Source organism: Arvicola amphibius, chromosome 1 (genome assembly GCF_903992535.2).
Source record: "Arvicola amphibius chromosome 1, mArvAmp1.2, whole genome shotgun sequence".
Lineage (NCBI taxonomy): Eukaryota > Metazoa > Chordata > Mammalia > Rodentia > Cricetidae > Arvicola > Arvicola amphibius.
The window spans coordinates 111,572,890-111,590,532 of record NC_052047.1 but is presented as its reverse complement, the minus strand read 5'-3'; the positions used below and the strand labels follow the sequence as shown (position 1 = coordinate 111,590,532).

General features: G+C 40.0%; 1 protein-coding gene across 2 annotated transcripts in view; it reads right to left on the bottom strand.

The window, feature by feature from the left end:
• Nucleotides 1-12,057, bottom strand: part of Ipo7 (importin 7) — a 40,966-nt gene extending 28,909 nt beyond the window's left edge. The window contains exons 1-3 of one of the 2 annotated variants that reach the window (XM_038329088.2): nucleotides 11,793-12,057; nucleotides 4,396-4,477; nucleotides 1,447-1,600 (exon numbers count right to left, since the gene is read on the bottom strand). In XM_038329088.2, the coding sequence (XP_038185016.1) occupies nucleotides 1,447-1,600; nucleotides 4,396-4,477; nucleotides 11,793-11,837 (281 nt within the window). In that variant the 5' untranslated portion in view covers nucleotides 11,838-12,057. Of the gene's footprint in view, nucleotides 1-1,446; nucleotides 1,601-4,395; nucleotides 4,478-11,269; nucleotides 11,427-11,792 lie in introns of those variants that run through there. The other variant, XM_038329094.2, reaches the window with a different exon arrangement.
• Between the last annotated feature and the right edge of the window lie 5,586 nt (nucleotides 12,058-17,643).

The following is a 17,643-nucleotide window of genomic DNA, read 5'->3' as shown; positions in this document are numbered from 1 at the left end:
CAGAATCCAAATGACATAGCCAGTACAGTACTTGTTGTGCAAGCCATAAGGACCTGAGTTTGATCCTCCAAAACCCACAGATAAAGTCAAGTGCAGCTTTGTGCACTATTGCATTAATAATAAAACCTCAAAAGACAGATATTGGGGTTCAATCTGAAGATCAGAAAAGCAAAGCAACCAGTCACTGGCTAGATTTTATGGGCAGGATCTTGCCCATTTTCATTCTAAGGGAGAGGTAAGAACCAGTAGCTGGTTGCTTTGCTTTTCTGATCTTCAGGTCGAACCCCACTGTCTGTCTTTGTGTTTTTATTATTTGTGCTACAGTACACCTGTACAATACTGTGCTAGGAAGACAGACAGGATGAACCCCTGGACCTTGTTGGCTAATTAGCCTAGTCAAATTAATAAACTCTGAGTTCAGTGAGAAACCTTATCTTAAAAATCTCAAAAAGTAGGCACAAAATAATTAAGACAGCCAGCAATTTGCAATGTCCTATAAAATAATAGTGGTTGCCAGCAGGAACACTATTAATCCAAGCATTTGGGAGGCAGGTGATCTCTTTGATTACTTTGTTTTCTTTTTTTGGTTTTTCGAGACAGGGTTTCTCTGCGGCTTTGGAGCCTGTCCTGGAACTAGCTCTTATAGACCAGGCTGGTCTCGAACTCACAGAGATCCGCCTGCCTCTGCCTCCCGCCTGCCTCTGCCTCCCGAGTGCTGGGAATAAAGGCGTGCGCCACCACTGCCTGGCTAGGTGATCTCTTTGAGCTCAAGGCCAGTCTGACGTAGTGTGTTCCAGGCTAGACAGGGCAGTGATAAGAGCGCTCGACTCCCCAGAGCAGACCTTATTTCAATGCCTGCTCTGCAGAGACAGTGGAGATCTTTTAAATCACCAACAGACTGCAAAACAGTAATCAAAATTTTTTTCCCTCATCTTTCTTTTTCCTTCTCAGTGCAGAAATAAAAGTTGGGACAGTATGTGTGTTAAAGTGTTCTACTACTGAGCCACACCCTCAGTACTTGCCTTCTCTGAGACAGAGGCTTTCCGCCGGTGTAAACTACCTCTGCCTCTGAAAGCTGATTGCAGCCATGTACTACACCAGGCTCTACCATTTGTCTGATCACACGATGTCCTACAAGTCTTGGCTTTATAAACATAAAATTCAATCACAATACAATGAATCTAAGTGCATTCATTCTATGACAACATGTGATGTAACTTTATGCTATAAAAATGTCAGGTTAAGTACTTTTAATTGTAGCACCAGTAGGCAGAGGTTGGTGGTTTTCTGTGAGTTCAAGGCCAGTCTGGTCTACAAAGTAAAACCGTTTCCAAAAAAAATAAGTGTGTGTGTGTGTGTGGGGGGGGGGGTTCTGAAAAAGAAAATTTATATAGACATACACAAAACACATATATCTGCAATAATGGATAAATTTTAAAAACATACCTGATAAGCTCGGGTGAGTGGATAATGGCTTCTACAATGTTTTCTCGAATGCAATGTCGGTCTTCTTCTGGAATTGTATATGGGGAGATGTCCCCGGGTGTTGCTTCCCGATCAGGCCAATACTGTGTTATCATATTTTTCAAATAAATAACACCTAAAATACAGACCATTCATAAAGTAATGTTTACTATAAAAACAGTGAGAATATCTCTTGAAAACATTAATATTAGGAAGAGATGCTTTTGTATGCAAAGTAATAAACAATTATTTCAAGCCAATAATCAAAACACACATTTAACATTCACTGGTAGGCATTAGACACAAAATTATTAAACATATAGCCCAATCCAGAGATCCTGAGTTCAATTCCCAGCAACTACATGGTTGGTAGCTCACAACCCCTAATGAGATCTGGTGCTCTCTTCTGGCCTGAAGGCAAACATGCAGGCAGAACACTGCATACATAATAAATAAATCTTAAAACAAGAATGAAAACATATAATAAAAAATACAGTCCAAAAGAACACAAAATATAAAGTATACCAAAATCATTTTCTAAAGAAAACCCCTAAGCACCAAACCATACAAATACAGTTCCAAAGGGGGGACACATGGTGGTGGCGCACGCCTTTAATCCCAGCACTTGGGAAACAGAGGCAGGTGGATCTCTTGAGTTTGAGGCCAGCCTGGTCAACAGAGCATGTTCCAGGACAGCTAGGGCTACACAGAAAAACCCTGTCTTGAAAAACCAAAATTACTGCTCCTACAATTGACTACATAAACATGACCATAGAAAAAAACAAAGTATATAAAGGTTCTCAGTGTCTAAAATGATTATTTTTAATCACACAGCACTTCAAATTCATATTATTTTATGAGAAAATTTGCTGTGCTCAAAACCCTAGATTATAGGGACTGGGAAGATGGCTCAGTGGTTAAGAGTACTGGGCTGTTTTTCCTGAGGACCTGGCTTAAATTCCCAGCACACGCATGTTAGTTTATACCTATCTGTAACTCCAGTTCCAAGGGATCTCATATGATACCTTCATACCAATGCACATTAAATAAATTATTAAAAAAAACAAAAAACCCCTAAATTATGATCTGCTGCCAGCCACCATACTGCTACCTTTGCACACTGCTGTCTGACAGTTAACAAGCTGATGATGCAGTGTGATGTATATCACTAACAAGGCTCTTTATTCAGCCATCTAGGGAATGTGGATTACAAAAGTATAACATGAAATCAATCCCTTAATTCTGTAGACTAGCTTTTTGATGGTAAATTCGACCTGAAGTCCAACACCCATTTAAATAAAGGTAACTGAATCTTAAGAATTTAATGAATACTTACTTAATCTTAAGATATTAAAAAAACTAAACTATAACTACAGTAAAAGATATGGGGCTGACATATTCCAGATTAACACTACTAAATAATTAGCTTTATTACCCAAAACACAGCAAGAACAAAAATAGGACCTGGTAATCCTCACTATAGCTAAATATTTCCAATATAACAAACACAGGAATCAAATGTATACGTATTTGATTTGGTAGTGTGAAAGTTTCATTTTGACAAAACATAAACAACTGAAAACTACAGTCCATGTATACAGGATTCAGTCTAACCCAAATGTTCTAACAAAATGAACTCATCATTCAAAGCCTAACAGATGGAAGTCCCCATAGTCATACACTAGAATTTCAATCAGCCGAAGAATGTCACCCTAAAATCAACAATTATGTTTTAAATTTTTATTAAGTTTATGGGTTGTTACCTAATTGGCCCACATTTTCATCTATTTATTATAGTGCTTGGGATAGAATACAGGGACTTAAACTTGATAACATGTGCTCTACCACTGACGTGCACGAATCAATTTCATAGTTTATTTATGCTTCCATTTTATACACACTGAAATAATTTAAGTATAATGTAATCTTCTAAAGTCTAAAATTCAAGACTACAATGTATTAAAAACCAAACTTTTTATACATTAAACACTTTCATTCTAGTAAAATTTGGGAATTAAAGGTAATGTAACCTTCATTTGAGCTGGAGTTACAGGCAATTGTGATAACACTTTTTTTTTTTTTAAAGGAAGGCTCAGAGCATTGGCTATTTTCCAGAAGAACCAGTTCAATTATGAGCACCCACATGGTGGCTCGCAAGCATCTTAACTCCTGTTCAAGGGGATGATACCCTTCATTGGCCTCCACAGGCACACACATTAAACAAATAAACAAGTATATTGTGAGCACTGGGTCCTTTTTCAGGACCTGGGTTTGATTATCAGCACCCACAAAAGCAGCTCAACTTTCTCTAACTCCACTTCCAGATCTAACACCCTCTGTTGACCTAAGAGCAATAGATGCATACAGTACACAGACATACATGTATGTAATACCTATACACAAAATATGAAAATAAATAAATCTCAAATTTTCCTTTAAATTCTGCCAAATACCAGAAACTTGCTGTTACTATACACACCAGAAATAAATGGATTCTCAAGCGTTGACCAAAGAAATATACAGAGGTTTATATTAATTATAAACTGATTGGCCTATTAGCTCAGGCTTCTTATTAACTCTTATAAGTCACATTAGCCCGTAATTCTTGTCTTTGTTAGCCACGTGGCTTGGTACCTTTTTCGGCGAGGTTGTCACATCATGCTTCCTCTGTTTCTGGATGACAACTGCAGACTGACTCTTTTCTCTTCCCAGAATTCTCCTGTTCTCATGGCCCTGCCTCTACTTCCTGCCTGGCTAGTGGCCAATCAGCATTTTATTAATACAAGTGACAGGCTAAAAGACCATTGTCCCACAGCACTCAGGGAAGGAAATTACTGAAGGGCCAAGCCACAATACTTCGCTAGTCCATTAACATAACTTTCAGTCAATATATTTTGTTTGTATAGTCAAGAAATAATTCAAGAAACTTGCCTGCCTGTCTCACAGGTAAATCCAGTTGTTCTGACATAGTGATCTGGAGCAGTGTTGAAACAAAATTCAGAGACTTGTGTGCCTACAAAACAAGCAAGCAAAACAAAGACTTTCTGTAGATGAACATAATTTTATTTACTAAGAGACAGTCTCAATACATATTCCAGGTAAGCCTTGAACTCACCATCCTCCTTCCTCAGTCTTCTTAGTGCTGGGATTGCTTGGGTATCAAAGACTTAATGTCTACTTTCTGCTATTTTATATAAGTATATACTGGAATGATTGTATTCTGTTGGGTACAGTAGCTCACACTTTTAATCTCAGTTCACAAGGAAGTACTCAGAGGGTGGAAGCATAAAAATCCTGAGTTTGAGTCTCATAACCATCCCCTAAAGAATTCCAGGGGATCACACATCCTCTTCTGGTCTCCAAAGACACTGCACACACATGATGTACTCATAAACATAAAATTAAAACAATTTAAAAAGATAATATTGGAACCAGGCACGGTCACCCACGTCTTTAATCCTAGCACACGGGAGGCAGAGACAGACAGATCTCTGTGAGTTTGAGGCCAGCCTGGTCTACAGAGCAAGTTCCAGGACGATCAGATCTGTTACAGTTCTTACAGAGAAACTCTCTCAAAATACAAAAATATGAGCCATAATGAGGTTAAGTATTAAGTCACCACAGTAGTAGGGCCAAGACCAGGCCGAGCCTTTTCACTGTACCCATCTTGCTTTCATCAAATTATGTGCATGCTTCTAAACTAGGAAGGTTTGCTTCTAAATTAAGAGACCAAAAAGCCTACTTTAGAGTTATAATAAAAGTGCCACTCACAGAAATTATATAAATATATAAAATACATAAATATTATATATATATTTACAGCCACCTACTACATTCGACAGATGATTTTCTTTTTAAATTGTTTTATGTATATGGCTATTTTACCTGCCTGCATTCTCTGTGCCTCCGGAGGCCAGGGAATGTGATTCCCTTGGAGCAGTCAGTGCTCTTAATTACTGAGCTTTCTCTCCAGCCTGTTCTTATAATTTTTTTATAATTTTTAAATGATGATTTTATAGCATTGATTTAGCCTAAAGATCTCCTAAATCTTTACAAGGCTGTCACTAAGTTCTTGTTTCATAACCAAAGTAGTCAGGGATTTTCCCAAATTCTGAATAGTATTCTTGGTAATAAATGTTATGAGGGCTGAAGAGATGGCTCAGCAGTTAAAGCACACTGGCTGCTGCTCTTCCAGAGGACCTAGATCCGATTCCTAGCATCCACATGGAAGCTCACACCTATCTATATGGGATCTGACTCCCTCAAATAGACATCCATGAAGGCAGAATACAAATGTACATAAAATATATTAAAAAGAAAGATAAAAGGAAATTATATGAGCCAGGTGGTGGTGGTGCGAGAGGCAGAGACAGGTGGATCTCTGAATTCGAGGCCAACCTGGTCTAAAGAATAAGTTCCAGGACAGCCAGGGTTACACAGAAAAACCCTTTCTGGAAAAATAAATCAAAACAAACAAACAAAAACAAATATTATAAATTTTCTGGGTGTGGTGGAGCATAAGCCAGAGAGAAAAGACAGAGGCCCAGGAGTTCAAGGTTCAAAACTAGCCTAGGTTACTGTCTCAAAAACAAAAAACAAGATTGAAGGAAGACACCTGCTATTTTAGCACTTGGGAAACTAAGACAGGAGAATTACTTCAAATTCAAGATAAGTCCAGGATTCATGCACAAGACTGTTCAAGCAAATAAAGATGTTCAAAACATAGGCAACTCTGGTCTCTCAAAAATATACCAAAGATCCCAATTAATTTCTAGATACACCAAATTATTCTTGAGGAGAAGGTCTTACGTCCAATTGAGTAACTGTTGGATACTGTCAAGGTAAGTATGCCATTATTGTACCCTTAGGGTTACCATGTTATAATGAGCATTGTCATAGTTCATAGGCATCCTATGCTGAAAACAGAAGTCCCTGAGCTGGAACTGACCTTAAAGCCTCCTCCTTGAGAACCAGCATTCATGGTACCAAAAGAAACCAAGCAAGCTTCCAAAGGACCAACTAGGATGCCAGGAGGAGAACATGAGGGAACAGAATGGTTGAGTTGGGGGAGGGACAGAGAAGGAGAGCAAAGAAATATCTTGATAGAGGGATCTGTTAAGGAGAAATCTGGTGCTAGGGAAATTCCCAGGAATCCACAAGGATAACCCCAGCTCAGACTCTTAGAAATACTAGAGTACCTAAGCAGACCTTCCCCTGTAACCAGATTGATGACTACCCTAATTGTCATCATAGAACTTTCATCTAGTAACTGATGGAAGTATATGCAGATATTCACAACTAAGCACTGGGCCGAGCTCCCGGGAGTCCAGTCAAAGAGAGGGAGAAGGGATTATATGAGCAAAGGGGTCAAGATCAAGATGGAGAAACCCAGAGACAGCTGGCCTGAGCTAGTGGGAGCTCACTGACTCTGGACTGATAGCAGGGGAACATGCACAGGAATGAACAAGAACCTCTGAATGTGGGTGACAGTTCTATGACTTGGACAGTCTGTGGGCCCACTGGCAGTGGAACCAGGATTTATCTCTAGTGTATGAACTGGCTTTTTGGAGCCTACTCCCTATGGAGATACCTTGCTCAGCCTGGAAATGGGCTTTCAATTTTCCTCCGGCTTGGTCCAGCCTCAACTTCACATGCCAGACTCTGCTGACTTCCCATGGGAGGCCTTACCCTTTCTGAGGAGTGGATGGGGATGGGGGGAGGGTGCAGGGGAGAAGGGAGCAGGAGGAGGAGAGGTGGGAGAACTGTGGTTGGCATATAAAATGAAAAAAAAAGTCTAAACAAAAGATTTAGCCTAAATGAAAGAAGTTGTAAGGAAGAAAAGGTATTCTTAAAACAAAAAACAAAAAAAACACAAGTATTCTAGACTGGAGAGATAGCTCAATGGTTAAGAATACCATTGAGTTACCATTGGTTGCTCTTCTAGAGGATTCCAGGGTTCAACCCCCAACACTTCCATTGTAACTCACAACCATTCATAATTCTAGTTGTAGAGGACATAAAGCCCTCTTCTGGCCTCCAAGGCTATCAGGAACATATGTATATGTTACAGAAATACATACCGTCAAAACACCCATACACGTAATTCTTTTTTTTTCTTTTTTTCCCCTAAACAGGCTTTCTTTTTGTAGCCCTGGCTGTCCTCGAACTAGTGCTGGGATTAAAGGCATGTGCCACCACCACCACACTCTAAAAAATAAATTTTTGAAGTGTTCTTTACAGAAACTTGTTGAAGTTTATTGTATATGTGCGTGAGTGTTCAGCCTGCATATAGTATACCATATGCTCCCCGTGCCTGAGGTCAGAAGAGTGCATCAGAGCCCCTGGGAACCAAACCCAGACCCTCTCAAAGATCAACATGTTTCTTAATGAGCCCAAATGAATGCTCTTAACACTTCTATATTTAGTTTCTTCTGTCTTAAATTCAACAAATACTTCCTGTGTCTATTATGTGCCAGTTATTATATACAGCTAGAACTGTGTCAATTTTCCTGTCAACGCTACTTCACAGTGACCTCAGTGTCCAAACAATCATTCCAACTGAGTAGTATGACTAAGACAGAAGTAGCAGGCTGTGGCAGGAAACAAACTCTAGACTTCTTGAACTTGTACAGCAAGTGGCACAGGCAATACAAAAACTTGGAGGACGTACTGATGCCATTTCCCTAGACTTTTACATACACCACTTCCTTAAACCATACAACACAAGGCAGATACTATTTCATTATACACACAAAGAAACCAGCTCAGGAGGTTCCACTGACAGGAACGCAACCCAATGTAGATGGAAATACTTAGGGAGAAAATGCACCTCTATTAATACATACAGACTTTTTGTCATTTCTTTCTTTTTTTTACTGGACAGAGTTCTCCTTTGGTACCCTTAGCTGTACTGGAATTTGCTTTGTAGATCAGGCTGGCCTCAGAGATCCTCCTACCTCTGTCTCCGAAGTGCTGGGATTAAAGACCTGCACCAAACTTCTGCCTTTTTGCTTAAACAATACTGTATAATAACTGTTCTTACAATGCACTGGACATTACAGGTGACTAAATATTTAAAGTACAGGGCTGTAGTGATTTAACTCAGTAGTACATAGGCTAATATATAAATGTTATTCCATCTTACATGGAGACTTGACCACTGTTGATATCCTTAGGGAGATACATTGTTGCCTAGGGAAGACTGTACAGAATTTTGAATTTTAAAATTACATGTATGTATACATGGTCACACATATTTTCCACAGCACACACGTGGACATCAGCAAGATTCAGTTCTCTACCACTCATGTGATTTAAGACACTTTCTAGGCTGGGCATAGTGGCGTTGATGCCTGTAATCCCTGTACTCAGGAATCTGAAGCTAGCCTAGACTACAAAGAAACCATGTTTCAAAAAGAAAAAACAAAGTTAAAAAAAAATCCAGTCACTAGTTGCTTAGTCTAACATTTTTATGTGATATAAAAAAATAACTAAAATATCCTTTAAGTACAGACGATATTCATGAGAGCTAAGCTTTATAAAACAAGGGAAGGAAGATACGTGAAATGTGGTCTTCCTCCATGGCAACAAGACATTTGAAAAGAGACAAAAGTTCCAAAGCTGAGCAAACAAGCTCAGTAGCAAGAGTACTGTCATATTTTCAAATTGAAAACTTTGAAAAGCTGGGCATGGTGGGTGTATGACTTTAGTCCCAGGCAAAGGCAGGGAGATTTCTTGCATTTAAGGCCAGTCAGGTTGACAGCAAATTCCAGGCTAGTTAGGAATTTAGTGAGGTTCAAATCCCCTCAAAAGCAAAAATTAAAAATAAAAATTAGTAGGTTAAAATAAAAATGCTGAAAACATCTACAGTTTTTAAACAATGTTTATCTCACTGATGAGGGGGACTCGTTCAAATACAAGGATCTTTTAACATGAGCAATTTTCAATGTCTAAGGAGCAAAAACAGCTTTAATGAATGGATGATAAATCATGCACCTTACACCATACTAAAAGCAAAAGCCTCACAAATCAAGATGCTCTGTTCTCATTTCTTCAAGACTTATCTGGAATGTTTCCTAAATCAGAGTAAATATCCTAAAAGCTACTTTAGGCAAATTACTTAAAATCTAAATGTAGTAACTGAAAGATTATAAGAAGTGAAGAGCTTAGAAAAAAAAGAAAAATCACAGAAATACAGGCCAGATAATACATTTTCTTTGGCAGAAAAGATTATCAGTGTTTACTGTTCCCTGGCATTCCAGAACAGCAGATCAATGGCTGAGTATACCTTCTCCAAGTCTCATTTGAGTGCACACAAGTAGACACGCAAAACTGGATGTGCTGGTACAAGGACTAGGAAGGCTGAGGCAAAAAGATTTCCCAGGAATCTGAGATAGCTTGGGCTAAAGAGTGAAAAACCCAGTCTGAAAACAAAACAAAAAACCTAGAAATACTGTAACTGTTCACAAAATTTTAAGAAAGCATTATTACCCAACCTTTACACAAAAGAAATCAAATCTGTGAAGAAACAATTTTATGAGCCACATGTATTCATGATAGAAATACCTAAGACAAAACTTTCAGGTGTTCTTGGTTTATTTTATTTTATAGAGCCATGGTCTCACTCTGTAGCCCAGGAAGGCCTCAAACACCTGGACAATCCTCTTGCCTCAGCCTTCTAAGTGCTGGGATTATTACAGGAGTGAGATATCACACAAAGCTTGGTTTTCTAGGCACTAACACTTCATAAGCAAAATACTATTCATTATAAGTAATGTCCACCTAAAGCAGAACAAGTGACCCCTAACTTACTGTGTGGCTTAATAACATTTTAAGGGGACTATTTTTTCCCCAGTTTTTCAAGACAGGTTTCTCTGTAGCTTTGGAGCCTGTCCTAGAACTCAATCTGTAGACCAGGTTGACTTCAACTCCCAGGATGGGACTGTCTCTGCCTCCAAGGTGCTAGGATTAAAGGTGTGGGCCACCACCACCCAACTGGGACAATCTGTTTTTATCTTATCATTTCAATGCCCCAGATAAGTTCTTGCCATGGTGACTTAGGGTCTATCTTCTAGAATGATTGTCTCATTTACATATAGAAGACTTACCTTTTCATTCTGAAATAACTTGAGTTATCTGAACTGTGGGTAGTTCTGGTGGAACGGTAAATAGCCGCGCGGACAGGAATATCTAGCACTGTGCTGAAACTTTACGTCCTCTAATTAGTAGTTTCCCTGACGTTTTCTGTAAGTCAATGCTTCAAAATTTCTTTAAACAGAGGTTTCTTTTTACATTCTCACATACACACACAAAACCTCACTGAGACTCAGTAATATATATATATATATATATATATATACACCAAAATAGTCGCTTTTACAAACCTCTTAAATTCTTACATAAAACTGCAACGTTCAGAAACAAAGAACGACAATGAAATCAGTACAGTAAAATATCTATGTAAACTTTTTTCAAGGGGCACTCCTCAAAACACGTGGGAGAGAGACCAACTCTCCGCAATTATGAAAGATCTATAGGCGGACTTGCACTATCTCACTTGACCATCCACAGCAACCCAGCGGCCCTAATTTCGTGAATGAGTAAAACTCAGGGCCAGGAGAGGTTAAGGGACTTGCCCAAGGTCATTCCCGAATCTGTGAGGAGATACCTAGAAGGTCGCACCTTATCTGACCCTTCCCACTACATCAACCCGCCTCCAACTGTAGCACTGTGACAGAATGAGAGCGGAGAAGAGGATATGTAACCCGACTACCCCAGCCCTACCAAGGAGGCGCAGCAGGCTTACATCTGAAATCTGTCCCTAGCAGCTCGGCAGACGCGAAGTTGTAACCCGACAGGCAGGTCACTGATTCGCCCAGTGCCGAGACAAGACTTGACAGCACAAACCCCCAGCGGAGCAGCTAGCCTTCCCAGGAAGCCCGGCATCCCCGGGCCGGCGAGACTGGTCTGGGACACGTCTGTACACCCTCCCAGAGAGTTTCGCCCCCTCCGGGAGCAAGGAACCAGCTGGGAGAGAGCCAGAGGGCGGGGGCACCCGACCGGCCATGTGTCCAGACCGTCACGCCCGCCCAGCCCGGCCGACTCCTCACGTTCAGACCGCAGCCAGAGGCCCACTCGCGGAGCCGACCGAGGCGGCTTGAGCGCCGCGGGCCCACAGCGAGGCACCAGAGCCTGCACGGCGGGCAGATCTCCGCCCCCACCCCTCAAATGGACCCGTCGACGACGCAGTACGCGCCTTCGGGCCAGGCCGGAAGGCTCGGCCTGCCGGTCCACCAGCCAGCGCAGCCGCTACCCCGGCCGTTCCTTACTTCATTGAGCTGGCGCTCCGCGGCCTCGCGCAGGGCCGGGTCCATGGTGCCCCGAAGGGCCTCGATGATGGTGTTTGGGATCCATCGCCGCGCGGTCGGTCAAGACCCGGGACAACCGGTGCTACTGAGCCAGAAATAGCGCCACTCACTGCGCCACATGGACCGGCCAGCGCTCCGCAGCGGCAACCGGCGCGAAAGGAAAGAGAAGCGCCAAGGCCCCGGATAGAACCTTCTCGCCTCGGCGTGGAGGCCGGGAGATGCTCCGGCCACTCCTGTCATCGCACCCGCGGAGCACCTTGGGAAATGTAGTCCGCAAACGCAGGCACGTCTCACGTGGCTGGCTCCAGCTGCTGAAAGAGAAAACGTTTAAATGCCACGGAAAGAAAAGCAAACCGTTACAAAGATTTCTACGATATCCCTAGAGGTTCTCAATCAATGTGTGACACAATCCGTTGTTACAAAGAAAACTTTTGTTTTATTTTTTGAGAGACAGCCTTGCTGTGTAGCCCAAGCTGACCTGAACTGATGCAATGCCACTACCTCGGCCTCCCAAATAGAACTTTCTGAAAATTGATTTGAGATGTATTTCTAAATGCCATAAAAATTGTTTCACTCCGATTGACTAATCTCATTTGTGAGATTTTTTATCTTAAGAAAAACACTGATCCAATGTGCCGGGAGGTGGTGGCAGTCAACTCCTTTAGACTCAGCTCCAACTCCTTTAGTGTCAGCACTCAGTAGGCAGAGGCAGGCAGATCTCTGTGAGTTCGAAGCCAGCCTGGCCTACAAGAGCTAGTTCCAGGACAGGTTCCAAAGCTACAGAGAGCTCCTGTCTCCAAAAACAAAACAAAACAAAAAAGCCCCCCGCCCCCCAAAAAAAACCAGCAGTCTGGACTACGTAGTGAGTTCTAGGACAGCCAGAGCTTCACAGGGAAACCCTCTCTCGAAAATACACACACACACACACACACACACACACACAGGATTGAATATCTTTGTCTATAAAAGATGGCAATTTAAGTATCTGTAACTACAATATACTAAAGTTATGTCTTAACCAACAAGTGTTCAAATTTCAGCTAGGTCATTATCATTTCTAAATACAGAGTAAATGTATAATGTCTGTGAAAATTCAGTCTTCCCAGGTATGAGTATACAGCACTCTAACTCAGTAGTTCTCAACCTATGGGTTGCGACCTTTTGAGTTCAAAACTTTCACGGTAGTTAAAAGTCAGAGGTCCTGCATATCAGATAGTTACATTGCAACTCATAACAGTAGCAAACTTACAGCTATGAAGTAGCAATGAAAATAACTTCATGGTTGGGTCCACCACATCATGAGGAGCGATATTAAAGGGGTTGCAGCATTAGGAAGGTTAAGAACAACTAAATTACATCTTAACTCATTTTCAGTTAGAAAACCAAATCAATTTTAATTAGAGTCCAGTTAGAAGTTATATACTGAGCTTCAGGCAGGTCTGGACTACAAACTACAAACCTGTCTCAAAAACAAAGAAACTGGGGGCTGCAGAGATGACTCCTTGCTCTCTCTCTCTCTCTCTCTCTCTTTTTTTTTTTTTTTTTTTTTTTTTTTTGAGACAGGGTTTCTCTGTAGCTTTGGAGCCTGTCCTAGAACTAGCTCTTATAAACCAGGGCTGTCCTCGAACTCACAGAAATCAACCTGCCTCTGCCTCCTGAGTGCTGGGATTAAAGGCGTGCGCCGCCGCCACCACCACCCGGCCAACTCCTTGCTCTTTTAGAAGACAGGAATTCAGCTCCAGTACCCACATCTGGCTGCTCACAACCACCCTGGGACTAAAGTTACAGGGGTCAAGGACCTCTTCTACCTGCACATATGTGGCACACAAATACAAATAGAAAACAAAAATAAATCTTTTTTTTCTACTCCTTATTTTTTATTACTTTAAGAAATACCAATCCAAATTTCCATTTTGCACCTTCTCCCGCATAAATCTTTTTTTTTAATAATTCAGAAGGCAGAGGGCAGGCAGATCTCTGTGAGTTCAAGGCCAGCCTCATCTACAAAACAAGTTCCAGGACACTCAGGATTGTTATAGAAAAATCATGGTCTCTGGAGAAGGGGAGTAAACAAAACAAAAAAGCAATAAACAAATAATAATACTTGTGAAACTGGAGGTTAAATTACATAGTAACAGTGTCTCAGAAAAAAAGAAAAAGCAAATCCCAGTCCTAGAAATTTAATGCCCTGTTCTTGCTTCTGTGGGCACTTGGACTCACTTGCACAAACTTAACCAGGCACGTTTATACATACATAATAAAAACAGAAAAGTTAAGGGGTTGGAGAGAAGGCTCAGTGATTAAGAACTCTAGTCAATCTTCCAGAGGACCCTGATTGACTCCTGGCACCCACATGGCAGCTCACAACCACTTATGAATCCAGTCCGCAAAAGGATCTAACAGATCTCTTCTGGCCTTGCAGGCATCAGGGATGCAGGTGGTGCACAGACATAACATTCAAAAACATAAAATAATGAAATATCTTTTAAAAAAAAGAATATAGTACAGCCATTATTTGTAATATCATGTAGGGTATTAAAAGTAACCTAGAAAATATAAACTATCATATTACCTGAGCTCTAGAGCAGAAAATTAATTTACCAAATATAAATAGATCTATTTCTGAACTCTATCAGTTTCATTGATTTATATATCTTCCCCTGCAATACTATGATATCTTCATTAAAGTGGTTTTCTTCAACTCTTGAAGCCAGTATGTTGTAATCCTCCAACTTTGTAATTAATTTTTCAAATGTTAGATAGTTCAAGGTTATTTTCAAGTATGGCAAATAATACAAGTTAGTCTGTAAATAAAACCTGATGGGATTTTCATAATTACTAAATTTAATCCCTAAATCAACTTGGGCAAAATTAGCCCCCTAACAATATTAAGTATTCTGATCCATGAACATAATATAGTTCTCTATTTAATTAGGACTTTAAAGTGTTGATTCATTTTTACTTTATGATAATGCGGTTTGGCCTACTTATATGTCTGAAGCACGCGTGTTCTTGCAGAGCTGTCCAAGCTGAAACCAGAGTTACAGGTAGTCGTTACCTATAATGTGGTCTCTGGGAACCCAACTTGGATCTTCTGCAACAGTAAACAAATTACTCTTAGTGTTGGATCATCTCTTCAACCACCAATTATTTCAAACTTTTTAAAGCTTCTCAGCCGGGCAGTGGTGGTGCACACCTTTAATCCAAGAATTAGGAAGCAGAGGCAGGTGGATCTCTGTAAATTCTAAGCCAGGCTGGTCTACAAAGGGAGTTCTAGGACAGGCTTCAAAAGCTACAAAAAAAAAACACCTGTCTTGAAAACAAAAACAAACCAACAACAACAAAAAAATAGATGCTCTTAGCTATATTTCTATATTCCTAGGTGTGTTTAGATTGGGATTCTTGCTTTTAGAAACAAGGTTTCCCCAGGTAGTATAAACAGCATTAAATCTGTAATCCTGCTCTGCTTCCTAAATGCGGGGATCACCAGAGAACACCACTATTCATTGACTATTAAGTTTAACTTCTGATGGAATAAAAAATGTTTTGATTTTTTTGCTTTAATCCAGCTCTCAGGATGCAAAGGTAGTCAGATCGTTGTGAGTCTGAGAACCAGTTGGTCTACCTATCAAGATCTGGGACTACATACAAGATCTATGGATCATTATACCTACTCTGTCTTTTTTTTTTTTTTTTTTTTTTTTTTTTTTTTTTTTTTGGTTTCTTCGCGACAGGGTTTCTCTGCAGCTTTAGAGCCTGTCCTGGAGCTAGCTCTTGTAGACCAGGCTGGTCTCGAACTTCCAGAGAATCCACCTGCCTCTGCCTCCCAAGTGCTGGGATTAAAGGCGTGCGCCACCACCGCCCGGCTTCATACTCTGTCTTAAAAACCAATTACCACAAACACACACACACGGGGGGGGGGAATAAATACACAAAAGAAAAAAAATAAAAACAAAACAAAAAATAAAAAACAAAAAGCCAGACACTTATTCACTTAAGGTTCTAAGTCTATATATTCACTTAGGTTCTAGTGTCTGTAGTGATGTCTTCTCAATCTGACATTAATAATATTGTCTACTTTGCAACTTGCAGCTCTATCTGGCATTTTGTTTCTATAGATGGCCTTTGCTCTATGTAGTTTTGCTGTTTTATTTTGTTTTTTTGGCACAGTCTTGATCAGTTACTCAAGATGGTTCAAATTAAGAATGTAACACTGTCTGGCCTCAAACACCTGATCCTCCTTGCTCCATATTCTGAGGAATGAGTCTGAGACAGTTGACTACTTATTAATTACATGGTAGATATTGTGCATGTTATATGATTGAATAAAGTTTCCTATCTTTTTTTCATGAATGCAAGCCATTGTCCAAAATAGCAGCTGGTTTGTTTATTGTTCAGTGAAATAATTTCAGGTTTGGTTCCATGTTTTTGGATTGCTTTGTTTCGTTCTTTATTTTGAAACAAGTTCTCATGTAGCCCAGGCTGACCACACAATCTATCAGTATGAATGGATGACCTTAAACTTCTGGTCTTTCTGGCCTCTATTTTCAGAGTGCTGGGATTATAGGTGAATACCATTATGATGGTCAGAATGAGAAATAGCCCCCATTGTCTCAGGTGTTTGAACACTTTGGTCCTCAATTGGTGGCAATGTTTGGGAAGTGGCTATAGGTGCAGCCTTGCTGGAAAAAGTATATCACTGGAGCTCGATTTAGTGTAAAATGTCTAACTACTTGCAGCTTGTTTGTCTATGCTTGGTGTCTGAGACGGATTCAGCCTCATTTAATACTCAAGCCAAGACTTAACAATTATCCTGATTTTCTCAGGTTCCCCCAAAGATTTAAGTGGCCCCAAAGAACAGGTAGTAGTTTAGAGAACAATGCTCATACTACCCACCAAAACAAATGGGTTATGGATGTTTATATCATTTAAGTTGGGGAGTTGGTTACATGTTCCTTAAAAAAACTAAAAAAAAAATAAATTCAAGATTTTTTTAGAAAAAAGGGAGGGATATAATATAGAAATGATGAGGTAAAAGGATATACTACTGAATATACTTTAATAATTCAAAACAACTATTAATATCACAATATTTTACATTGGTATGGATTTTGGTATATAATACAATTTAAAGTATTTCTGTTATACTGTATATGTTTTTACTCTTGTTTGGAGTATTGTGCTTTTACAGCTCATTTAAATTATAATGTATAATTAAGAAATACAGACTAATAGTAATCTATAATAGTCAAACTTATATTCATGTTAGGAATGTTTTCAAGGACATACACAGATATAATTAAATAGATGGTCTTCAAACACTTCAAAGACCTACAGAATATGGTATGTAAAAATGTTTAATAACCTAAAGATTTTCATGATAGTGAGACACATCTTCTCCTGAAAGCACCAATTTACTTCAAAGAAGATGATGGACATCAAAGAAACTCCATATGGAGCTTACTTTCTTTATGACAAAAGCTAGCCATATGGGCAAAGAAACTGCCCTTGCTTCAATTACTGATAGTATATATTTTCCAAACTGAACCAGCAGGATGCAAAAGAAAGCAACTGCCAGGGCTGGAGAGATGGCTCAGAGGGTAAGAGCACAACTGCTCTTCCAGAGTACTTGAGTTCAATTCCCAGCAATCATATGGTGGCTCACAACCATCTGTAATTGAGACCTGGCATGCAGGCATACATGGAGGCAGAATGTTGTATACATAATAAATAAATCTTTAAAAAAAAAAACAACTGCCAAATTTTGCCAGATAAGGTAGGAGAGTCCTTCAAAATTCTCTTGCTTCTCAGA